This window comes from Pelophylax lessonae (genome assembly GCF_965119305.1).
Source record: "Pelophylax lessonae genome assembly, chromosome: 2".
In the NCBI taxonomy this organism is placed as follows: Eukaryota; Metazoa; Chordata; class Amphibia; order Anura; family Ranidae; genus Pelophylax; species Pelophylax lessonae.
Window position 1 is genome coordinate 658,213,115 of NC_138769.1, and position 26,683 is coordinate 658,239,797.

A 26,683-nucleotide genomic window follows, 5' to 3' on the forward strand; every position below is an offset into this window, starting at 1 on the left:
TAGTTTTTACAGTAAGTGTTTGTGGGGAACTGTATCAAATGCCTTTGCAAATTGCAGATACGTCACATCCACAGGCCTTCCTTTATCTAGATGGCAGCTCACTTCTTCATAGAAGGTTAATAGATTGGTCTGGCAAGAGCGATTTTTCATGAATCCATGCTGATTTCTACTAATGATACCGTTTTCATTAGTAAAGTCTTGTATATAGTCCCTTATCGTCCCCTCCAATATCTTAGACTATTAATGTTAGGCTAACCGGCCTGTAGTTCCCAGGGATTTATCTTGGCCCTTTTTTAAATATTGGTACCCCATTGGCTTTTTTCCAATCAGCTGCTACCATTCCCGTCCGTAGACTATCCATAAAAATTGGGAACAATGGTCTGGCTATTACCTGGTTCTTTAAGGACCCTCGGGTGTAAGCCATCTGGTCCCGGTGACCTATTTATGTTAAGTTTTTCAAGTCTAGTTCTGAGTCTGTCTTCTTTTAACCGTGAGGGTGCTTCCAGTGACATGTTATTAACTTTAACATTACAAGCTGGGTTAATGTAGCCCCCCCAATTCTTTTGTGAAGACTGAGGAGAAGAATTTATTTAGCACCTTCGCCTTCTCTCTGTCCTTTGTAGCCAGATTCCCTTCGTCGTCCTTGATGGGGCCAAATTGTTCTGGCCTCAATTTATTGCTATTTATATACTTAAAGAATTTCTTGGGGTTTTTTTTTACTCTCTTCTGCTATGTTCCTTTCATGTTCTATTTTAGCCATCCTGATTTCGCTCTTACATTTCTTATTGCATGCTTTGTAATTTTGGAATGTTGCCAATAACCCCTCGGCCTTGTATTTTTTGAAGGCTTTTTATTTCGTTTTTATGTGCATTTTTACGTTTGAGTTTAGCCACCCAGGGTTTATTTTAGCTCTTTTAAACGTATTCCCCGTTGGAATGCACTGGCCAATACTTTTATTTAGTATGTTCTTAAAGCACTCACATTTTTCCTCCGTGTTCTTTGTTCCTAGGATTTTATCCCATTTATTATCTTCTAGCATAGAGCGCAGTTTAGGGAAATTGGCTCTTTTGAAATTCAGTTTCCTTGTATTACCCTTGTGTTTCCTATTTCTATGATTTATTCTGTAACTAATTGACCTATGGCCACTGTTTCCTAAGTTGCCCCGTATTTCTACATCTGCAATCAGGTCTGTTATTCGTAATCAGTAGATCTAGTAAAACCATTGTTTCTCTTTGATGTGTTCACCATCTGACCCATGAAATTGTACTGCAAAACATTTAGGAAATGGCGAGCCTTAGATGAATGCACAGTTCCTTCTGCCCAGTCTATATCCGAATAATTGAAATCCCCCCATTATAATGACATCTCCCATCCTTGCTGCCATTCCAAGCTGTGATAGGAGGTCCGCCTCCCCCCTCCTCCCTTTGGTTCGGGGGCCTATAGCATATACCCAATATTACTATCCCTTGTTGCGCTCTCTCTTCTATAGCACAGGAGGTGAGAAGGAGGGCAGAGCTAGCTGTCCTCACTTCCCAGGTTTTTATTTTACATACTTGTAGGATAGAAAGCAATGGCATTAAGTATACTATGTAGGGCTGCAACCAACGAATATTTTCATAATCTATTAGTTGGCTGATTATTGTTTCAATTAATCAAGGAATAACCCTAAATAAAGTGTGGTGTATAATTTAGTTATTATGTAAAGTTTTAAAAAAAATACAATTTATCCTTTAATATCTATATGTAGTGGTAAATATAAATGACCAACTATATGGTTAGGAAACAAGATTGATAATCCACTCTGAGAATAATAGACAGAAAAAATATTGTGGCAAAAACGCACTGCATGCTTTTCTGCAGCTTCTCCAGTAAAGTCTATTGAGCCAAAAAAGCACTGTTTTGCGTTGAAAAAAGTCCTTGACCCTTCCAAATACGCAGCGGCTAAAAAAAAGCATAGTTGTGAACGTGTCCCTTAGGAAACCATTTTCAACCAACTGTAGTGTGTTTTTGCAAAAAGCACCAAAAATGCATAGGTGTGAACTAGACCTAAGAGGTTTAGTAGCAGCAGCTTGCTTTTTTTTGTTTTTTTTAACATCATGGGGTTAAAAAAACAAAAACAAAAATAGCCCTTTATAGTAAAAAAAGAGAAGATAATCGCTACTATAAGGGGTTCAATTTATACTGTGAAACAGTGAAAGTAATAATATATATTACTTCTATCATATATGTAATCTTAACTACATCCATAAGTAGGATATATGGGCATTTTAAGTAGAAGCCAGACATGAAGCTACAGTGCCTTGCGAAAGTATTCGGCCCCCTTGAACTTTGCGACCTTTTGCCACATTTCAGGCTTCAAACATAAAGATATAAAACTGTAATTTTTTATGAAGAATCAACAACAAGTGGGACACAATCATGAAGTGGAACGAAATTTATTGGATATTTCAAACTTTAACAAATAAAAAACTGAAAAATTGGGCGTGCAAAATTATTCAGCCCCTTTACTTTCAGTGCAGCAAACTCTCTCCAGAAGTTCAGTGAGGATCTCTGAATGATCCAATGTTGACCTAAATTACTAATGATGATAAATGGAATCCACCTGTGTGTAATCAAGTCTCTGTATAAATGCACCTGCACTGTGATAGTCTCAGAGGTCCATTTAAAGGGCAGAGAGCATCATGAAGAACAAGGAACACACCAGCCAGGTCAGAGATACTGTTGTGGAGAAGTTTAAAGCCGGATTTGGATACGAAAAGATTTCCCAAGCTTTAAACATCCCAAGGAGCACTGTGCAAGCGATAATATTGAAATGGAAGGAGTATCAGACCACTGCAAATCTACGAAGACCTGGCTGTCCCTCTAAACTTTCAGCTCCTACAAGGAGAAGACTGATCAGAGATGCAGCCAAGAGGCCCATGATCACTCTGGATGAACTGCAGAGATCTACAGCTGAGGTGGGAGACTCTGTCCATAGGACAACAATCAGTCATATACTGCACAAATCTGGCCTTTATGGAAGAGTGGCAAGAAGAAAGCCATTTCTTAAAGCGGAGTTCCGGGCACAAAATCGACCTAATCGATTTTGTGGCCATCCGCTTGCTCTTCTTCAGCTGAAACAGAAATGGGTAGTTAGGTTTTTTTTTTTTTTTACTTACCTTGTAATTGAAGAAAGAAAATACTCACCTCTCTTCCACTTCCTCCCTCCGCTTTGCAATGATTCCTGGGAGCTGAACGTCATCGCTCCCAGGAATCAATGCGACGGCACCGGCCCCGCTCGTCACTTCTGGTGCGACGCCGCATTCCTTGCTAAACAGCTTCTGGGCATGCCCAGAAGCTGTGGAGCAATTCGGCACCGCACCGGAAGTGACGAGCGGGGCCGGTGAAGGCGCATTCTGGGAGAAGAAGACGGGGAAGAGGATCGCGCTGGCTTCAGCTGCCCACAACAGAGATGGCAACGCTGGAGAAGAAATTTTATAAGTGAGTATTTCTTCTTGCAGGTAAGTGCGAACCGGGACAGATCAGAGGCTAGCCATTGTGGAATGTACTAGCCCTGACTGTCCCGGGGGTATGTTCATTGAAAAAATGTTTTTGTGCCCGGAATTCCGCTTTAAAGATATCCATAAAAAGTGTAATTTAAAGTTTGCCACAAGCCACCTGGGAGACACACCAAACATGTGGAAAAAGGTGCTCTGGTCAGATGAAACCAAAATCGAACTTTTTGGCAACAATGCAAAACGTTATGTTTGGCGTAAAAGCAACACAGCTCATTACCCTGAACACACCATCCCCACTGTCAAACGTGGTGGTGGCAGCATCATGGTTTGGGCCTGCTTTTCTTCAGCAGGGACAGGGAAGATGGTTAAAATTGATGGGAACATGGATGGAGCCAAATACAGGACCATTCTGGAAGAAAACCTGATGGAGTCTGCAAAAGACCTGAGACTGGGATGGAGATTTGTCTTCCAACAAGACAATGATCCAAAACATAAAGCAAAATCTACAATGGAATGGTTCACAAATAAACATATCCAGATGTTAGAATGGCCAAGTCAAAGTCCATACCTGAATCCAATCGAGAATCTGTGGAAAGAACTGAAAACTGCTGTTCACAAACGCTCTACATCCAACCTCACTGAGCTCGAGCTATTTTGCAAGGAGTTGCACGCCCAATTTCTCAGTTTTTCATTTGTTAAAAAAGTTTGAAATATCCAATAAATTTCGTTCCACTTCATGATTGTGTCCCACTTGTTGTTGATTCTTCACAAAAAATTACAGTTTTATATCTTCGTTTGAAGCCTGAAATGTGGCAAACGGTCGAAAAGTTCAAGGGGGCCAAATACTTTCGCAAGACACTGTATATGAAGGGTGGAAGGGAGATGTACATCATTTATATTAAAGTAGTACTCAAAGCTGAGAATTATATTTTTCATGGATATGATCATTTTAAATATAATGCACAATACTGGTAAAAGTTTACTTTAAATGTAATTGTAATGCCTTATATTCCCTCTAGTCTATCAGCCTCCACCTTCTCTGGGTTCAAATGCTGATCCTCCCTGCACAGTCTCTTTAACCATGTACCTGTACGTCGGCTTGAAGAAGCGGTTGTACTGGGTTGATGCCGGTGCTGTTTTTTAGAGCCGGAGGTTGGCTTTCTGGTGATAACAACCAATGCGGCTCAGCAGCCACTCGGCCGTTATCACAGGGAACATCCCCCACCTTCCGCCGCTCTGCCTGGGTCTCCCATCCCACCAGGAGACCCGAGCGACCAGCTGTTTAGAGTCCCCAACAAAACCAGATATGGCTTTAATTAGGTCTCCGATGAAGTAACCTCGAAGCAACGTCATTACGCCACTTCTGGTTTACTCAGCTGCCAATGGCGCAGATTTAAACTAAAAGTGACAGTAGTCAAAAATGCAGATTTTTAATACTTTTAAGTGCAAAAGGGAAATCCCTCCATAAAGAGTACCTGTAACTGGCTGTTACTGTCACAAGGGATGTTTACATTCCTTGCGACAGCAATGAAAGTGATCAGATTTATATATATATATATATGTATATATATATATATATATAGATTTTTTTTTTTTTTTAAGGAACAGTGAAAAATATAAAAAATCAAATAAATAGCAAAAAAAGTGCCCCCATCCCTGTGTGCTCAACTTGCGCCTGCAATTGTAAACGGTGTTCAAATCACACATGTGAGGTATCAGGATCATCAGATCCAGAGCAATAATTCTAGCAAAATACCTGCTCTGTAACTCTAAACTGGTAACCGTTAAAAATGTTAAAAGTGTCGCCTATAGAGATTAGGTACCGTAGTTTGTCGCCATTCCACGAGTGTGCGCAATTTTAAACCGTAATATGTTGGGTATCTATTAGTATGACATCTTCTTTCACAATATACAAACCAATTGGGCTAACTTTAATGTTTTTTTTTTTTTTTAATTCAGCGAAGTGTATTTTTTCCAAATAAATTGCGTTTAAAGGCAGCTGCGCAAATACTGTGTGACATAAAATATTGCAACAACCGCAATTTTATTTCCAGAGTCTTTGCTAAATATATATATATATATATGTTTGAGAGTTCTAAGTAATTTTCTAGCAAAAAATACTGATTTTAACTTGTAAACAACAAGTGTCAGAAATAGGCTTGGTTATTAAGGAAGTGATTTGTTTTTTTAAAACAACAAACATGTTATACTTACCTGCTCTGTGTAATGGTTTTGCACATAGCAGCCCTGATTCTTCTCTTTTGGGGTCCCCCACAGACGCTTCTGGCTCCTCCTGCCTTCAGAGCAGTGGCGTAGCGTGGGGGGTGCAGGGGGGGCCGGCCGCACCGGGCGCAACATCTGGGGGGGCGCATTCCTGCAGTGTCACTCTGTCTGTCTGACTCTGACATACACAGTCCACACACTGTCTTCAGCTGCCTCTATCTTTAGGCTGGGAGATGTCCAGCGCGGCCGCCCTATGGCTGAAAATGGCGGGTCGGGGCAGGGCTGGACTGTGCCTCACCTGTCCATTGGTGTAGGGTGGGGTGGCGTTGCAAGCCAAGCCCCACCTATGCTGCCTCTCCTCACTGCTCTGTCAGTTTAGCAGCGAGTGAGTCAGCAGCCTGGCGCTGTCACAGAGTGGGTTTTTTTTTAATCACCTGATTAGAGACAGAGGCTCTAATAGGCTTTAAAAAAGGGTGGACCCGGGGCGCAGAGCAGTGTGCCCCGAGCCCACCCATTGTGTGACAATAGCGAATGAGAATTCGCTATTGTCACACAGATCCTCCTCCTGGCCAATCAGGAAGCGGGTCCGAGACCCGCTTCCTGATTGGCCGAAAGGTGAACGCATGCCATTGGCCGAGGAGGAGGCGGGAGGACTCGAGGAGACGTGGTGAACTGAGGAGAGGGCGCCGCTGCAGGTAAGTCTCTCTGCATTGAAGGGGGCACGCTGGTCTGTCTGCATTGAAAGAGGGCATAATGATCTCTCTGCATTGAAGGGGGGCACGCTTGTCATTCTGCATTGAAAGGGGGCACGCTGGTCATTCTGCATTGAAAGGGGGCACGCTGGTCACTCTGCATTGAAAGGGGGCATGGTGGTCTCTCTGCATTGAATGGGGGCACGCTGGTCTCTCTGCACTGAAAGGGGGCATGCTGGTCATTCTGCATTGAAAGGGGCACGGCACGCTGGTCTCTCTGCATTGAAAGGGGGCACGCTGGTCTCTCTGCATTGAAAGGGGGCACGCTGGTCATTCTGCATTGAAAGGGGGCACGCTGGTCTCTCTGCATTGAAAGGGGGCACGCTGGTCATTCTGCATTGAAAGGGGGCACGCTGGTCACTCTGCATTGAAAGGGGGCATGGTGGTCTCTCTGCATTGAATGGGGGAACGCTGGTCTCTCTGCATTGAAAGGGGGCACGCTGGTCATTCTGCATTGAAAGAGGGCACGCTGGTCTCTCTGCATTGAATGGGGGCACACTGGTCATTCTGCATTGAAAGGGGCACGCTGGTCATTCTGCATTGAAAGGGGGCATGCTGGTCACTCTGCATTGAAAGGGGGCACGCTGGTCTCTTTGCATTGAATGGGGGCATGCTGGTCTCTCTGCATTGAATGGGGGCACGCTGGTCATTCTGCATTGAAAGGGGGCACGCTGGTCATTCTGCATTGAAAGGGGTCACGCTGGTCATTCTACATTGAAAGTGGGGCACACTGGTCGCTCTGCATTGAAAGGGGGCATGCTGGTCTCTCTGCATTGAATGGGGGCACGCTGGTCTCTCTGCATTGAAAGGGGGCACGCTGGTCATTCTACATTGAAAGGGGGCACGCTGGTCATTCTGCATTGAAAGGGGGCACGCTGGTCTCTCTGCATTGTCTGGTCTCTCTGCATTGAATGGGGGCACGCTGGTCTCTCTGCATTGAAAGGGGGCACGCTGGTCAGTCTGCATTGAAAGGGGGCATGCTGGTCATTCTGCATTGAAAGAGGGCATGCTGGTCTCTCTGCATTGAAAGGGGGCACGCTGGTCATTCAAACTTGTATTTAGATGCATTTTACTTTAATTACATCAGTATTTTCATAACAAACAATACATGTGCTTAGGGTGTAAGGGTTTCTTTAACTAATCTAGTGGAAGAGACTCGAGTGCTAAAATCCCGCCGGTTAGGGGGCGCAAACTACTTTCCTTGCCCCGGGTGCTGACAACCCACGCTACGCCACTGCTTCAGAGTGCCCCAATAGCAAGCTGCAAAGTATGGTATAGATTGTCCCTATAGCAGTGATGGCGAACCTTGGCACCCCAGATGTTTTGGAACTACATTTCCTAAAATGCTCAACTACACTGCAGAGCGCATGAGCATCATGGGAAATGTATTTCCACAACATCTGGGTTGCCAAGGTTCGCCATCACTGCCCTAGCAAGGTAAAAAAAAACTTCTGCCTTTAGAACCACTCACTTCCTGGCCAGGACTACATGTCCCATGAGGCACTGCTCCTCACAAATACACATTCACAAGTTCCCAGGCACTTACTGACGTATGGATGATGTTCTGAGCTGTATGTGTGCTGCACGGTCTCTTCTGACATGTATGGACTGTGTACTGAGCTGTATGTGTGCTGCACTATATTTCCTGATATGTAAACAAATAATGCATTCTGTATGCAGGCCAACTGATCGGCTGAGCAGCTAATAGAATCTGAAAATAGTTGACAACTATTTTCATAATGGATTAGTTATTGATTAATCGATTAGTTGTTTCAGCCCTAATACTATGCAGTGTTGTTTCAGAAGACCGCAGTCAGGTAGCTAATATTTGTTAACATCCAATCACTATTTTAGGTGTACCACATAGCTAAACACAACTGAGATGTAGCCTCTGCCTTTTCTTCCTACAGTCATCCTGCTTTCTCTCCTCTGCTCCCCATATAGTCTCTACAGAGGGAGAAGAAGACAAAAAAGCAGAATTTACATGACATGTCCCTCTGTGTTTACCGTATGAGGAAATGGCTTATTAACAGTGGTGTATATAGTGGATAAGATCACCTGTCATGCTGCTTATCAATCTATATGACTACAGAAATTTCATTACTTAAAAACAATGACCATTTTTATCATTAGCTGCAATTTTACATTATATTTATTCTCAATAGATCCACCAAAAGATGATGGAGGAGCACCAGTTACTAAGTACATTGTGGAAATGTCAGAAGATCCCAATGGTAATTACTTTGACAGTTCTTTATAGTAATATTCAATAATAACATAAAAGAAAATGTGCTGTAAAGATTTTGCTAACCGCAACAGTGGTGCTTTGTTGGCACGCCATACCCTCTTCTTATCAAGGTCACAGGAGTTTGATGCAACACTTTGCTTTCTTCCTAATGGACCCATACGCACTTGTGAATGGGGCCTTTTGAAATTAGATAAGGGAGACTGAGCAGGGGTTCCCTGCGATTAGCTGCGGGCAGGAAGCCCAATGCGAGACCGCTCATATGTAATACCTCAAGCAGTATTCATCTACGAATAATATTTACAGATAATTGCTTGACGCGTAACTACATGCAAACAGCCATGAACAGCTGTGGGAGCTGTTAGCCACCTGCAGGGAACCGCCACTAGGTCTCTCATATCTAATCACAAACGGCCCCATTCACAAGTGTGAGTGGGGCCAAATATTGTATGTGAAGACACTATTTAAAAAGGTTGTAAACCCATACAATTTTTTTTTATTTATTTTTTTTTGCAACCTGAAAGAGAAACACATAATGAGCTAGCTCTGGGTTCCCTACCCCAAGGGTTGTCCCTGTTTTGTGGAGTGCTTTAGAACTAGAACTACTGTACCCAATGATAATTTGATTACCATACCTGAGATTGACATTTTATTTCCATGATATTAGCTTTATGTAGTTTTTGCCTGTACTGACTTTCAGAATAGTAATCTGAGATATCATTGTACTACTGCCTATTGTAAAATGCTAACAAGCTATTCAGTGTGTTATCAGCTCTTTTAATACGTAGTATGGCCCTATTTCTTTGTGTAGAGTGCACATTTTCTAAGGTTTTTATTTTAGTTAGTCTGTCCGCTCTGATCAATGAATTTGTGCTGATGAGCTAATTACATTGATTCCAGGAAGTTTTGATGTCTCGCTTTGAATATATCAGAGAACCTTAGTGATTCTAGGAAGACCGAAATAAAACAATTATTAACCGACACCAATCTAATCTTTCAGGAAGCAAGTGGGACACTGTGTACAACGGGACCGCAAAGGAGCATCTGTGTGACCACTTGAACCCAGGCTGTTTATATCGGCTTCATGTTTGCTGCATCAGTGAAGGCGGACAGAGTCAGGTAATGATTCCTGAATTAATTTAACAGACATAAGATTAGCTGTGTTCATAAATGTTCAGATCTGACAACATACAGGGTTTCTCTGAGGCACGCCTTTGTTGGACCTCACCTAGAGGTAACAAGCTGATGGCTGAGGTAGGCTTGTTTCAGGCCACAGGATTTTCTTAAAAATGTATCACAATAGAAATTGAGTAGGCATTTATATAGAACTTTATGCAGGTGAAACCTCATTAAGTCTTCATATTGACTTTTATCCACTACCTGGTATGATAGTTCAATGGATTGTGACTATAACAGATTATGTTTTAGACTTAGCTGTAGAATGATTAGGATTGTGCCATTGGCCTGTCTAGGATGTTGCTGTCTTTAAATGCATGTCTGCCTAGAATATGAAAATCAAACTATTTATAAATTCTTATCAATAAGAATGCTTTAAACAAGCCCTCGCCCACCTCTCTAGCTGCTTGTACTGTTAAGATATTGACAAAAAAATCTCTTCATTTCCTTTTTTCAGTGGCTCCTAACAGTTTAGAAAAGCCACTCGTAGTTTGCAGTACTGGACTGCCAGTCTGCCAAAATTCTGTTGTTATAGAACAAAAGTTAGTTTTCATGCCTACATTGTGAACTTTAAAAATTTAGTTTATCTTTCATTGACGGACACAGCTCCTGATCTTCTTAACCATTGGGTTATACTGCCCCCTACAGGAGTTGGACACTAGGCAGGAAAGAAGTCGGGCTACGCCTCTGGGCAGTCCCGGGGGTTACTCCCTCTCTCTGCTATAGGTACTCAGTTTTTATCTGCCCAGTCAGGAGTAAGGACCTAGTTCCTTGCTCGGATCTCTGGTCCTGGCAAATTTTTTCTTTAGATAGATTTTTTTTTTCTGTGAGATCTACAATCAACTGCCGGACTGGGCGACGGGCTGGATAATCTAGTTCCAATGGTCACCCCAGTCTGGCCAGCGAGTGCGCGCATACCTCAGCTCTGCGCTAGGTCGGCCTGCGAGTTAAAACCCTAGCGAGGTTGCATACGACCTGGTCTCGGCCAGAGTCACAGCGTTCCTCCTGGCCAACATCTCCCCCATTTAGATGACGAGGGGTTCTGTCTGGAGCGGTGCCCGTATGGTTCCTGGTATGGTGAGTCCCCCCTCTCTCCCTGGAGGGTTTTGGGGTGGACATAGGCCTCTCCATGGGATGGTCAGATCCCTGGGTTCCCCTCCTTCCCATTAGGCAACCCCCCCTTCATCTGTCCCTCCATTCTACACCTCCCCTCCACTTATGCTGGGGCTGTGCGGGTGGTCTGGTCCACCTCCTGGGGTGGGGGCAGGGTGCTATGCTTGCGATAGGGGAGGAGGGTGCACCACAGGTGAACAGACGATCAGCTGGGGGGGGCTTTACCTGGTGGGGGCTCCTGCCAGGGCCCCCCGTCCTACCTGGGCCTGTACTTGAGGCCTAGGGAGCACTCCTGGGTCCCTGGGAGCTGTGTGGTGCCGCCATTTTGTTTTAGCGTTGTGCTGCAATGCACAGCGGCCATGTTTGTGTAGTCCAGCGGCCATTTTGCAGGGGTCTGCCAAAGAAAACAGCAGCAGCCATGTCTGTGAAGCCTTCTGGGCAGCATTTTTGGTGGTGGGAGCCCCTCCTCATCCCCTGGTGCTGACTCCTTTTGTTTCCTGATCGCCGCACATGCAGTGCAGATTCTCCTGGTGGATGTGGTGTCTGTGGGTTGGTGAGTGTAGTGGGGTCCTCTCCCTCTCTGCTGAGGATTGATTGGTGCTTTGTGACTGGCAACCGGGTGGTGCTGCCAGAGAGGTGGGGGCTGTCCCTTAGCAGTGTTTTACACTTTTTTGTGGGGTTCCCCTGGTGACTCATGGAGTCTTTGGAGCACATTTCCCCACCTGATCCCCTCTCTGGGGCTGCGGGGCCCTCTGGGTCCCGTCCATCCATCTATACACGAACGGTGGTCCTGGAGTCCTTTGTTTCCCGAGTGGAGGTGGGTTTTGGGCAACAGGCTGGCATAAAGCTCCCCCTGCCTTCCCCTGTCTCATCTGTCTCTTAAGATCTTGAATTTGATTCGGCCACCACAGACATAGGTCACCCTGCTGGGTCTGCGACCACGCGCCCTGAATCCTTTAAAGTGAAGAGGAGTCCCTCCACTTCTGCAACCACGCACGGAAAGGCGCTGGTGGACACACTGATTGTATCTGTATTTGAGGCTTAAAGTTGGAGGCCGCAGCTGTGACAGAGGTGCAGGTTCCCTTTGGCACTCACAAGCCATCCAGAGCGGCAAAGGTGTTCGTTTTCCCTTCCTATTTTTGCAGACTAAAGCGTCCCCCTGGGGTCCCTAAGGGAGTTGCTAGGTGATACCCCTATGAGGAGTCCCTTTTTAAGAAGTGGACTCTTCCACCGGTGGTTGACCCTCCGGTTTCCAGCTTAAACAAGGCAACCATGGCTCAGGTTGAAGAGTCCCCGGCCTTTAAGGATCCGGCTGACCGGAAAGGCGGAGTATGTTCATGTATGCTGCTTCAGTAATGAAGCCAGTATTCACAATTGCCCTAGTGTCGCAAACTCTGACCGAGGGGCTAAGCTCTTACACCGTGACCTGGAGGGGGAACAGCTCCCCCCTGCCTTTGCCGAGCTGGCGGATCAGCTGGTCCAGGGATTGCAGTTTATCTTTGATGCTTCTTTGGATGCGGCTCCCCTGATGGCTCGCCTCTGTTTTGGCAGTGGTCCTTCAGCGTGTCTTTTGGCTCAAGTGCTGGTCTGCGGATCGGACTGCAAAAAAGGCCCTGATCTTCCTTTCCAAGGAGATCGCCTGTTTGGAGTTACATCATTAAAGGTCTCACAGGGGGGAAGAGTACTTTTCTTCCACAGGCTACTAAGGGCAAGGAACCCCGTGGTAGACGTGGGCCTTCTCAGCTCATAAGAAGTTTTTTCATCCCTCAGGGTCGACTGACAAGGGCTCAAATACTTTCGGGGGGCCTCCTCAGGAGGATTCCAAACGAGCCTAGTCTGGCAAACCAAGATCTGACTTCTCCAGACCCATGGATAAGGCTCCTTTAGCATGTAGGTGCGCCTTCACCCATATCGGGATTGGGGGGAAGTCTTCACTGGTTTCCGGATCTGTGGACTTCCCTGGTGCAAGACAAGTGGGTCCTCAAAGTCATTCGGTCCGGCTACAAGATCAAGTTTCACTCTTGTTCCCCGGCAAGGTTTTTTGCTTCTAACTAGCACCTGTCCCCAGACCGCTTACTGGGCCTGTTTGGGGTGGTACAAGGCCTGTTCCTTCAAGGATTATTGTCCCGGTTCCGACTTCCGAACGTTCTCAGTGTTTTTAATCAATTCTGTTCACAGTCCCCAAAAAGGAAGGCAAAGTGCGTCCAATCCTGGACCTCAAGGCGCTCAACTGCTTTGAGCGGGTACAGAAGGTCAGAATAGAGTCCATTCGCACAGTGGTGGCATCCCTGCGTCAGGGAGTTTTCCTTGCCTCTAACAATATCAAGGATGCCTACCTTCACATTCCAATATGTGCCAGTCACCAGCATTTTCCCTGCTTTGCTCTGGGAGAGGAGCATTATCAGTTTGTGGCGTTACCCTTTGGTCTCGCCTCTGCTGCTCGGGTCTTCACAAAAGTGTTAGCCCTTGTGCTAGCTTTGCTACCCCAACGGAGGATCATGGGTTTGGGCTACATGGATGATCTCCTTCTGCGAGAGGAGTCTCCTTCTGCTCTGATGGAGAACCTGAAGATCACAATATGAACTCTGCGGGAGTTCGGCTGGATTCAGAATTTTCAGAAGTCTGCTCTGGTTCTGTCCACAAAGCTGAACTATCTGGGCCTGACTCTGGACTCTTAGAGTATTGGAGTATTTCAGGAAGTCAGACTCTTATTTGTGCTCACGGACGGACCTCGCAAAGGGTTGTCCGCTTCCTCTGCGACCATTTCCAGCTTGATCAGACAGACGATAGTTCAGGTCTATTCCATCAGGGGGTCAGGTTCTTCCTTTCCCTGTCAAGGTGCACTTTACTAGGGTTATAAGTGCCTCCTAGGCCTTCCGTCATCAGGCGTCAGTGACCCAGGTTTGCAAGGCAGCCTCCTGGTTGTTGGTGCACCCTTTTACAAAGTTTTATAAAGTGGATGTGTTGGCATCTGCAGATGCTTCCTTTGGCCGCAAGGTTTTGCAGGCTGCTGTTTGAGAGGACTTTATCCTCTTTGAGGGTGTATTGTTTTTTTCCCGGTGGGCTCCAGTTGTTTGGTTGAGCTCCTGTTGCCTGGTTGGCTAATGTTTAGCCTAGCGAATTTTTATTTTTTTTTGGCTGTTCCCACCTCTCATGTTTACCACTGCTTTTTGACGTCCCAATGGTTATGAATACCAGGGGCTGTGTCCGTCAAAGAACGAAATAGTAACTGGGATTTTTGACTTGCCGTAAAATCAATTTCTGCTATTCATTGACGGACACGGCACCCACACCTCTGTGAAGTTATTAGTCTCATGACACTGCTTGTAACAAAACTGAGTGGCTATAGCAGAGAGAGGGAGTATACCCCCTGGAACTGCCCATGGGTGTAGCCAGAATTCTTTATTGCCTAGTGTCCTACTCCTGTTGGGGGCAGTGTAACACAATGGTAATGAATACCAGGAGCTTTGTCCGCCAATGGACATCAGAGAAATGGATTTTACGGTAAGTCAAAAATTCTATTTTTTGACTTACCGTAAAAAACATTTTCTCTAATGTTCATTGATGGACACAGCACCCACCCCTCTATGGAGTTTTAATTCTTCTGACACTGCTTGTAACAAAACTGAGTACCTATAGCAGAGAGTGGGAGTAGTATACATCAAAAATCCTATTTTTTCCACAATGCCTATAACTACAGAGGTGAAAGTTTTTACATTTTGACAGAGGTCTTTTTAGATTTGTTTTCTTTATCGTACAGTACAGCAGGACACAAGTATAGAAGTCATAATGGATTGGTTCTATACTGCACTTTCATGGTATTGAACTTGATTATCCCCTCCTCATCATATGGGGGGTGTGTGTGACCAAAGTGGGCAAAGCTGAGGATCGTTTACCCTGTGGGTTACGGAGAATCAGGCGCTGATGTTAAAAGCAGTCCTATAACAGGCTGATGGTTTTCCGCAACAGGCCAGGACATGGGAGTACACTTCCGGAGAAGCAGATAGGATGAGCAGATAACGTATAATACACTTTTAACTTAACAGCGGTGTGGTCAACAGCAGAAGGGGTGTAGATATTGCACATGGCCTTAGCTACTGACATTCATTAATTGGCAGAAGGCACAGTGGAGAAATCCAAACAAAATGGGGAGACCAAAGAAATTTTGGCCGAAGCACAGTCGCTCCCTACCAATCTGGGCATTGTCCTTTTAGTGGCAGGGGACCCTGATGCTTTCTTTTACATCCCCCCTTCAGAGTGCAGTGCAAATACAGCGCAAAGATAAGTGAAATAACTAATGACAATATTTAAAATTTCTAGAATGCAGCTGTTCATAAATAGTGGTAACCCAAAATTCATAAATATGAGAAAAATATATCACAGCGCAAACAATAGTGTATGATAATAAAGTGATTACGTTCTACTCAAAAAACTCATAAAGTGCACCGTGCAATTATGTGCAAAAAATGGGGTGTAGAAACCATGTAAACATATACTATATAAATATAATTAAAATATATAAATATAAAGTGCCAGTCCAGATGTAATAGTTGTTTAAGATCTCAGTAGATGATAAGATGTACACAGTCCCAAAAAATGTCTCACAAAGGTGCTGGAGTGCCAGGAAGAAAGTGCACAAAACATGCAATCTTTTGTAGTGCAGTGAGCCAGTGCCGGACCTCCCCCTTTGGGTGTTCACTTACCGGACAATGGTGACCCCTATGCTGTATAGCAATAGAGATCGACAAGGCTTATGTCCTAGTAAGGAACCGGCTATTACAACTCCTCCAAGGCGAATGTATCTCCACAGATGTAAATGCCCCGATACATGTATTGGAGAAAAGGATGCTCATATAGTGTAAATCCGATATAAGGTTTTTTATTGTGCAAATAATGAAAATAAACTCACATTTCGTTGCTAAGTTAAAGGCATATAGGTTAAAATTCTCGTCCTTCCTGGTAGCTGGTGCCGCTAGAACGCCCCGTGGTTTCGGCGTGCGTTCCACCGCACCGGAAGTGACGTATCGCTAGGACGTAGACCGGAAGTGCGTCCGCCCCGTGGTTTCGGCGTGCGTTCCACCGCACCGGAAGTGACGTATCGCTAGGACGCACTTCCGGTCTACGTCCTAGCGATACGTCACTTCCGGTGCGGTGGAACGCACGCCGAAACCACGGGGCGTTCTAGCGGCACCAGCTACCAGGAAGGACGAGAATTTTAACCTATATGCCTTTAACTTAGCAACGAAATGTGAGTTTATTTTCATTATTTGCACAATAAAAAACCTTATATCGGATTTACACTATATGAGCATCCTTTTCTCCAATACATGTATCGGGGCATTTACATCTGTGGAGATACATTCGCCTTGGAGGAGTTGTAATAGCCGGTTCCTTACTAGGACATAAGCCTTGTCGATCTCTATTGCTATACAGCATAGGGGTCACCATTGTCCGGTAAGTGAACACCCAAAGGGGGAGGTCCGGCACTGGCTCACTGCACTACAAAAGATTGCATGTTTTGTGCACTTTCTTCCTGGCACTCCAGCACCTTTGTGAGACATTTTTTGGGACTGTGTACATCTTATCATCTACTGAGATCTTAAACAACTATTACATCTGGACTGGCACTTTATATTTATATATTTTAATTATATTTATATAGTATATGTTTACATGGTTTCTACACCCCATTTTTTGCACATAATTGCACGGTGCACTTTATGAGTTTTTTGAGTAGAACGTAATCACTTTATTATCATACACTATTGTTTGCGCTGTGATATATTTTTCTCGTATCCCCCCTTCAGAGTCTTTCTCACCCACACCTCGACATCAGGGGCAGCATCATCAGAGCTCTCTCATTCCTCCTGCATCAGGGAAAATGTTTAGTGTGAATTGCTTCCCTTAACCTTGGAACAGGAGACTTTTTTTTTTTTTAAATTTGAAGACACCAGTGCAGTGATGGTGGAAGAGGTGCACAAATGTTTCCCTCAGCACCTATGGGCACTAAAGTGACCAGCATAGGTTCTAAGAAGCAGAAGAAACCTCCTGCAAAGTTTTCTGTCCATGCCTTCATTAAAGGCGTCTTGTATGAGAGCTGGAAGCATCTTAAAAATGCATCACGCAACAATACCCTATTTTTGAGAAATTCTCTAAAAATAAAAGTGATTCTGGAGGTTGATCCAGCTATTTCTTGTCTCAAAAAGGCTTTCACAATTGCGGATGAAGATGTACAGACAATCCGGAATACTGCAGACAAGCATTCTGAGGCCATGCGGAAGGCTTTTTACCTTAACAGGCCCAGCTGTCCAACCCATAGCGTTTCAATGGCAGTGTGTCATTGGCAATTAGAATGGTTTTCATTGACCTTGCACTACTGTAGACAGGCTAAGCAATGGGCTGTGTTAATTTTCTTAAAAGGTGCTGCTGTCTGTGCAGGTGTGTAGGATCCTTTATCGCAAATGTTGTTCAGCAGAACCAGCACATTAATGGCTTTGGAAGTTCTGCAGCAATAGAAATTTCAGAGATCATATTTGAACATGTTCACAGTTCCCAAGACAGATGGGACTGTCAGGCCCATTTGGACCTCATAAATATCTTAACCCGTTTTTTGAAGGTCACAAAATTTTGGATGGAACCAAGTTCGGTCATCACTGCCCTCCGACCAGGGAACTTCAAGACAATGGTGGACATAAAAGATGCATACTTAAACATCCTAATTTCTCTTACGTCCTCCGACAGTCGCCGCCTCTTCATATTCGTCACTATGGGTATTGACCTTTGCTCCGTAGGAGTGCTAGGCAACAGAATATATTATCAAAGCTTTTAGCATATCCCACCCCCAGGGGGTGGTCCCCTCAGTCAATACCTCCTCACTTCCTGCATACCAACTCAGTTTCATATGCCTAGCTCAGGAGTGCAGGCTGTCCTTGTGCTGGGGCTCTTAGTCTCAGCCACTTTTCTCTTTTTTGATTTTATTTGAAGTTTTTTCTCTTTCTTTTACTTAGCTGTTTATTTCCAGCTTTAGTTAGTTCTTCTGATGAAGATGATCGTGCGGGCTGGGTCTCGGGCTGGCCCCCCTGGGTCGCAGGTTGTGGGCCAGTGGCTTCCCAGCCTGCCGTCGAGCGTTCAGCTCAGGTTTTCCTGGCATTTGAACGACCCATCCCTGTTCGCTGCAGGGATGCTGCGGTGAGGTGGCTACCTCACCGGGCGCCATTTGCTGTTTCGCACCGCAGTTTCACTGCGTCCTGGCTGCGACTCTCCCTGTCCTCAGTACAGCGGTTTGATCGCAAAGGAAGGCTCCCCACGCCATCCGGATGGTGAGTAAATTTCTATGTGGGGACCTGTCTGTATTGGGTGTCCGTCTGGGACTGTGTGACCCTGCATGTCTGTGAAGGCTTTTGAGCTCCCTGTCAGATTCCTGTAGGAACTGCTGCCTTTCTGTGGGCTGTGAGGGGGGGGCTCTCCTGCTCTGCTCTGTGTGACAGGCTGTGTGAGACATGCTGTGGTTTGTGTGTGAACACTTTTGGGCTCCCTGTCAGATTCCTGTGGGAACTGCTGCCTTTCTGTGGGCTGTGCAGGGGGGGGGCTCTCCTGCTCTGTTCTGTGTGACAGGCTGTGTGAGACATGCGGTGCTTGTGTGTGCCATACCGTGCGGCGACCGCTGCGGCTGTCCGCCATTTTTTTCACAACATGTTGGTAACGATCCTGTGCTGCAGGGCGCGGAGTTTTGGCACCAAGCGCCGCCAATTTGGCGGCGATCGATCGGACCGCATGTCAGTCTCACTCCCCATTTACATGAGGATTCCTCAGCGGCCATTTTTGTGTAGCCTTGCATGAGGCTTGTGGGGCGGGCAGTTATTGCATCACTTCCTTTGCCCTGGGACAGCGATCGGTAGCAGCAGCAGCCTGTGTGATCTCCAGGTTTTTACCTCTCCTTTGTTCTGTGTTCCTTACCCAGTGTCTTTTCATTGTCCCTGTGGGGGTCAGTGTATGTGTTTGTGTGCGGTGGGAGACGCTTCGCCGCGGTCTTAAAGGGACATTAACCCCTTTTTTTTCTAAAAACTCACTGGGGCATGGATTCTCAGGAAAGCAAGTTTCCTCCCACTTTAGTGGGGGGCCTGGGGGCTGATTTGACTACTGTTGTGGCAAACCTAGCTGCTCAGGTGCAGATGCTGGTGGCTGATCGTTCCACAAAAAAGGTCCGGAGTATCAATTTCCTCTGATCAGAGGGCGATGGGGCTGCCATGGCTGGAGTGCCCTTCTCAGGGTCCCGTTCCTCTCTTGACCTTGTGGGGTCTGAGGGGGTGGCTGAGGTAGAGGTGGTTGATAATTCCCCACCTGGCTCGTCTGAAGAGCTTGCACTCATGGATGAGTCGGTTGCTTCTATCAAGCAAGCATTACATTTGCAGGATGAACCATGTCCTCCTGCCTTGCTGTCCTCTTATGGGTCGCAGGGAAAACGCAAGACATCGCAGGTTTTTCTTTGCTCTGCGGAATTTCAGCGCGCTGTTGATGAACAATGGTGCCATTTAAAGAAGCCTTTTGCTGTGCCGAGTAGGTTCAAGCTGCGTTATCCCTTTACGTCCGCTACGGATGAGCTTTGGTGTGTACCACCTCCGGTGGATCATGCGGTGGCAGTTTTTCAATAAGTCCACTGCGATTCCGGCGGAGGATACCCCGGTGTTCCGGGACCCCACGGACAGGAGATTAGAGTCTCTTGCCCGCCATACTTATGCGGTTACTGGTTCAATGCTGAAACCTATTTTTGCTTCCCTTATGGCAGCCTGGGCTGTCGCGGATTGGGCGCAGGTGCTCAGGCGCATCCTGGTGGCTGACTCTGCCCCGCCGACAACATTGACTATGGTGGATCAAATTCATCAGGGTATCATGTATTTGTGTGATGCGGACTTAGATTTAGTCCCTTTGGCTGCGTGGGTCCAAAGCGTGGCGGTGTTGACACGCCGTCTGATTTGGCTTAAATGTTGGTCTGTTGACCGAGCTTCTCGCAAGACTTTAGCTAATTTACCCTATGCGGGATCTCGCCTTTTTGGCGACTCCTTGGATACTCTGACAAAGGGTATTACCGGGGGTGAGAGCACGCTCTTGCCCCAGACTCACAAGTCTAAGGTTGTTCGTGGTAGGAAAACTACCTCATTTCGACCCTCTCAGGGGTCTTTTCGTGCCTTTTGGTCATACTATGAGGGCAAGCCCTTCAAAGGCCAAGGCTCCCAGAAGAAGCCGTGGACGGGTAAGCAGAAGTCCGGCCAGTCCGGGTCCGCTGCCCATAACATTGAAGGGGCGCCCTCACCCAGTTCTGGGGTGGGGGGACGTTTGCTCGGTTTTCTTCAACCCTGGCTGGCCCGCGTTCAGGACTGGTGGGTTCAGGAAATCGTTCGATCAGGATACAAGATCGAGTTTCTCTCTTGGCCAGCGAGCAGATTTTTTCCCTCCAGTCTTCAGCTATCTCCGGAACGCTTGCAGGATCTGCACCTGGCGGTGCGGGACTTGCGGGTCCAGGGAGTGGTGGTCCCGGTGCCTCATCGGGACAGATTTCGGGGTTTCTATTCCAATCTGTTCGTTGTGCCCAGAAAGGAGCGTACCTTCACGTCCCCGTTCTCGGGGGTCACCAGAGGTACCTTCGATTCGCCATTGCGGAGGATCATTACCAATTCGTGGCGTTACCCTTTGGTCTCGCTTCGGCTCTGCGGGTGTTCACCAAGGTGTTTGCGCCGGTTCTGGCTTTGTTGAGAGCCCAGGGCATCTCGGGCCTGGGGTATCTGGACGACATTCTGGTTCGGTCTGCGACCAGTCAGGGTCTGGTGAACGACCTGTCCGTCGCGATGCAGACTCTACTGGAGTTTGGTTGGACGATAAAACTTTCCAAAATCGACGCTGTGCCCGTCGGTTCGTCTTCCCTGCCTGGGAATGATCCTGGACTCTGTTCAGGCGAGGGTCTTCCTGCCGGACGACAAGCTCAGGGCACTTCAGGAAGAAGTCAGGTCCCTCAGGGACGTTCAGTGCTCGTCCCTCCGGACGTGCATGAGGTGTCTGGGATTGATGGTCTCGGCTTTCGGGACGATTCCCTTCGCCCAGTTTCACACGCGGGATCTCCAAGCAGGGATTCTGACCAGGTGGGACGGGCGACCGCAATCTCTGGATCTCCAGTATTCATTGAGCCATCGCGCCAGAAGGGATCTTCTGTGGTGGCTACAGTCCCCGGCGGTGTCGGGAGGCAAGTCTTTTCGCCCATTCTCGTGGTCGGTGATCACCACGGATGCCAGCCTGTCGGGCTGGGGTGGTGTTCTGGGCTTTCTGTCCGCCCAGGGTACTTGGTCGGAGGGGGAATCCTCTCTTCCGATCAACATTCTGGAATTGCGAGCGATAAATCTCTGCCTTAGACGTTGGACGGACAGGCTGCAGGGCCGTCCGGTTCGGGTGCAGACGGACAATGCCACAGCGGTGGCCTACATCAACCACCAAGGGGGCACCAGGAGTGCCCGAGCGGCTCGGAAGGTGGCCGACATTCTGTCTTGGGCCGAGACACACGTCCCGGCGATAACGGCGGTTCACATTCCGGGGGTGGAGAACTGGCAGGCGGATTATCTGAGTCGCCAGACCCTGGACCAGGGGGAATGGTCCCTCCACCGGGATGTCTTCCAGATGTTGTGCACGCAGTGGGGTTCACCTAGTGTGGACCTGTTCGTGTCTCGTCTGTACAACTAGGTGGAAAGGTTCGTGGCAAGGACGCGCGGTCCTCGGGCAGACGCGTCAGACGCGTTAGTGGCTCCGTGGCATCAGTATCGACTGATGTATGCATTTCCACCGATTCAGCTGCTGTCCAGGTTCCTTCGCAGGTTGGTCTCAGAACCGCGCACGGTGATTCTGGTGGCGCCAGCCTGGCCTCGCCGGTCTTGGTACGCAGATCTCGTGAATCTGGCGGTCGACGCTCCGTGGCATCTGCCTTTTCGAGTAGATCTTCTGTCTCATGGACCGATATTACATCCTGCTTTACAGTCACTGGCTTTGACGGCCTGGCTGTTGAAACCCAGATCCTGAAGGATAGGGGTCTCTCCCCTGAGGTCATTCACACTTTGATCAAGGCTAGAAAGTCCTCTTCGGGGAAGGTTTACTAACGTACTTGGAAGGCCTATTTTGCCTGGTGTGAGTCCAGGGGGTATTCCCCTCGCTCATACCCGGTGTCTAGAGTGTTGGCTTTTCTTCAAACGGGCGTGGACCAGCGCTTGGCGTTGGCCACGATTATGGGTCAGATTTCTGCACTGGCCGTTCTTTTTCAACGCCCTGTGGCATCTAATTCCTTGGTTAGCACCTTTGTTCAAGGAGTGCGACACCTGGTCCCTCCGAGGGGGGAGCCTTTGCCTTCATGGGACTTGAACCTTGTTCTGTCCGTGTTGCGACATGCTCCTTTTGAAGAGATCAGGGAGATCTCGTTGTCTCTGTTGTCCAAGAAGGTCGCCTTTTTGGTGGCGATCGCTTCGACTCGCAGAGTGTCGGAGCTGGCAGCTTTAACCTGCAGATCTCCGTATTTGGTGATTCACTTGGATAGGGTGGTCTTGCGACCTAACCCGTCTTTTCTTCCAAAAAGGATTTCTGTATTTCACCTTGATGGGGACATTATCTTGCCTTCGCTTTGCGCGAAGCCTAAACACCCAAAGGAGGTGGCTTTACACTCCTTAGTTGTTGTTCGGGCGATCAGGGTTTACCTGTCATCGACTAAATCCTTTCGCAAGACGGATTCTCTATTTGTCCTTCCTGAGGGACCTCGGAAGGGCATGGTGGCTTCGGCTTCTACCATCGCCATATGGATCAGACAGGCCATTGAACAGGCATATGCTTTGGAGGGGAAAGTTCCCCCCATGCCTGTGAAGGCGCTCTCTACCAGATCTCTGAGTACGTCTTGGGCCTGTCATCATCGGGCTTCTGTGGCCCGGGTGTGTAAGGCGGCGACTTGGTCGTCCGTTCACACCTTCTCAAAATTCTACGAAGTGGATGTTCAGGCATCGCAGATGCTTCCTTTGGCCGCAAGGTTCTTAGTGCGGCAGTGCCTTAGGGTCCCTTATTTTTGGGCCCTTGGCTGTTTGGCATGTTTTTTATCCCTAGGTTATTTGCTTTTTCCTGGGTTGTTGCTCCTGTTGAGCAAGTTTTTCATGTTGCCCAGCTGGTTTCCTTCCTTTGGTAAGGTTCCTTTTTTTCTGCTGTGGGTACTGCGTTGCCTTAGGCGCGGCTGCGTTTCCCACCCCTCATGTCTACACTGCTTTGGGACGTCCCCATAGTGACGAATATGAAGAGGCGGCGACTGTCGGAGGACGTAAGAGAAAACTGAATTTTTGTAAAATCTTACCTGTAAAATTCCTTTCTCTGAGTCCTCCGACAGTCGCCGCCCCCGCCCCTCTTTTGGGGTTTATTTGTATACTCTACTGCTATTCTACTGAAACTGAGTTGGTATGCAGGAAGTGAGGAGGTATTGACTGAGGGGACCACCCCCTGGGGGTGGGATATGTTAAAAGCTTTGATATTAATATATTCTGTTGCCTAGCACTCCTACGGAGCAAAGGTCAATACCCATAGTGACGAATATGAAGAGGCGGCGACTGTCGGAGGACTCAGAGAAAGGAATTTTACAGGTAAGATTTTACAAAAATTAAGTTTTTTCCTCTACACCAGAGTTTTCCTTGCTTTGTGGTGGAAAGTCGTCATTATCAGTTGGTAGCCTTCTCCTTTGGAATAGCCAAAGCTCCCCCCAGTCTTGATAGATGTGCAGTCCCAGTTGCAATCCCAGGGAATCTACGTCCTGGGCTACTTGGCTCTCCTTCTGCAGGAGAGGTTGGCGAGGGTATTGTCAGAGAGCTTCCAAAGGATAATTAAGGTCTTGCAGAGATTTGGATGGATTTTCAGTCTTACTCCAGGTGCTGAGACTATTCCAGAATGGAGATTATGTGGGTTTGGTCATGGACACGGCCCAGAACAAGGTGCTTCTTCCTCAGGAGAACCTTCAGATGGCTGTAAAACCCTCTGTGAGGGCACCCATGAGAGTCCTGAGGAACGTGGTGGCTTTGAAGGCAGTGCTTTATGCTTAACTGCATTCCAGACCTATCTGGCTGTTAAAGCCTAGGTCCTAAGCCTGGGGTAATTCCCATTCTTCTGAAGGCAGGACAGGCAACATCTCAAAGATTGCCATCTGATGATGTGTGTTCTTCGTGGCCTTTTTCATACCCATTCATATTGTTTTATGTTGTACAGTTTTGAGCCTTAGCCATTCTGTTCCAGAGACTCCTTGCCTCTCACTCTTTAGTGGAGGCTTTTGCACAAGGGGTTGCTCACCTCTTTGGTTGCCAGTGTCACCGCAAAACCTTCACTTGGGACTTTCAATCCTTCAAAAGCCATCTTTTGAACATTGAATATGAGAAATTACCTTGCTAGATCCCACTGGTAAATGTGGCTTTCCTGGTGGCAGTTACCTCTAAGAAGGGTCTCAGAGCTCGCTTTTTTGTGTTGTAAATAGCCTTTTTTGGGGTTGCACAAGGACAAGGTGGTCTTATGACCGTACACTTCTTTTTTTCAGGTACTCTCAGGATTATACTTAGAATATTGTACTTCCTTCACTTTGCCCTTCTCCTAAGGGTTTAAGTGAGATGGTCATACATTGCTTGGATCTTTCTGCCTCACAGTCAACTATTGTCTGCTGTATTTGCCAGTTCTTTTCTTGCACCGGTGCTCTGACAGATGAAGGGGATCCTTTCAAGACTCCCTCTACTGGATCAGTTGGCACATCTTGAGTGTTTCCGCATCTGGTCTCAGTTGTAAAGCTTTGTAACCTGGTCTTCAATTCATACCAGGTAGATGTTTAGGCCTCTGCTGATGCCAGTGTTGGTAGGTTGTTTAGAGCAAATATTTGTTTTTGAAGTCTGGTGGTTAATGGTTGCCATGTTACTCTTTTAGGACTTCCCATCCATTATGACTTCAAGACCTGTGTCCTGTAATATACAAATAAGAAAATTGGATTTTTTTACACACCTGTAAAATCTGTTTCTTGGGGTACATTACACACAGGACCGTTCCCTCTGTGTCTGGAATCCTGTCATTGCTTGTTACAAAACTAAGGCTTGCATGGTGCAAGCGGTTGTAAGGGCAACTGTTAAAGCTTTGAGTGGCTTTGCTAGTGTCCTGTCACATGAATGTGACACAAGGCAAAGTAGACAGCCCTGGGTTTCCCCAGGACCGGCGCTAGCACAAGTGTGCATTTTTAACACACTCCTGGCCGGGATTGTGTGTACTTCAGTAAAGCCGACTATCGACTTTCATTGTGGAAGTGATGCAAACAGCTGTTAAGCCACTGATTACTTCCACAATGTGCCATTCTCCCTGATGTGTGACATCATTTCCTGGACTGGCGTTGCCATTCTACAGGATCTGTGCTTGTAAAAGCAGCTGATAGAACACCATCTGTGTTCCATTAGCTGTAGCGGAGTACAGAGGAGACATCCATAGTCTAATATACCCTGAATGTCTAATAAAGAGTACCTGTCCCCTAAATGCTATGTAAAAAAATAAATAATAAAAAAACATAAAGATAAACACACACAAATGCATGTACTTTGGCATCTGCGATTGCCCTACACAGGTTATGTATCACTGCACATGCCAGGGTGATAGCAATAATTCTAGCATCAGAACCCCTGCATAACACTACACTGATGACCTGAATTATTGTATTCATTTGGGGGGGGGGATGCAAGTAGCTGGTCTTGCCTAGAGCACAAAATAGTCTATCACTGGCCCTGGGTGCGTCATATAACTCATTCATTATGACTTCAATACCTGTGTCCTGTACAGTACGATAAAGAAAAAAATTTATTTTACAGGTACTTAAAGTCCAATATCTTAATCATACAGTACTGTTGTTTTCAGCAGTTGTGTGTGTACATCTGTATACTGAATCTTTGTCTTTCTTTCTCCAGCCTTCAGAGACTTTAATAGTACAGACCCCAGCTGTGTTCCCTGGTCCTTGCCAACCACCCAGACTCCAAGGCAGACCTCGGGCAAGAGAAGTGCAATTGCGATGGGGTATTTACAAAATGTTTCTTCACTTTTCCCTGCAATGTCAGCAATAATGGGGTTGTAAATCTACAGTATAACTAGATTTGGAGACTTTCTTTGTAGTCAGGAATATTCTCGTATGGTGTTGACTTAATATAAACATTTTAGACTATACTATATGACGTTTGCTGCCTTTTAGGCTGTTAAATATACCATTGAATGCATTTTGTTATAGCTTCAAAAACATACTTGACAACCCTGTAAGAAATTCAGAGTAGTTCTGTATCTTATTCACTCTGCTTTTGTTATAGTAGGAAATGCCTCCCAGTTCTTACCTTGGATTACTAAACAATTATTTCCCAATATTAAGTTGTTGGAGAGGAATTCCATAGTTTACAAAGAGAAGTGGATAGGGCCAACACCATTTCTTGTGATTTGAGTTTAGAAAAGGCCAATGGAAGACCTAGTACCCCGACAAAACATTGGCCTGTTGTCACCCCCAGTTTGTTTTGTAAAGCAGTAGTAAAGCTGCTTAAAAAAAAAAAAAAAAAAAGCTTTCCCCTGCAAGTTAATATCATAATTTGCTAGTATGCATCGTATATACTTACCTTCAAACAAAG

The 26,683-nt window shown here is 46.5% G+C and overlaps 1 protein-coding gene across 5 annotated transcripts in view; it reads left to right on the forward strand.

Annotated features, from left to right (window-relative positions):
• The window catches only part of FNDC3A (fibronectin type III domain containing 3A), a 491,075-nt gene that overhangs the window by 424,271 nt on the left and 40,121 nt on the right, over nt 1-26,683 (forward strand). For all 5 annotated transcript variants that reach the window (XM_082246110.1, XM_082246111.1, XM_082246114.1 and 2 more), the window contains 3 exons: nt 8,638-8,706; nt 9,718-9,836; nt 25,985-26,090. In XM_082246110.1, coding sequence (XP_082102236.1) covers nt 8,638-8,706; nt 9,718-9,836; nt 25,985-26,090 — 294 coding nt within the window. The remainder of the gene's footprint in view (nt 1-8,637; nt 8,707-9,717; nt 9,837-25,984; nt 26,091-26,683) is intronic.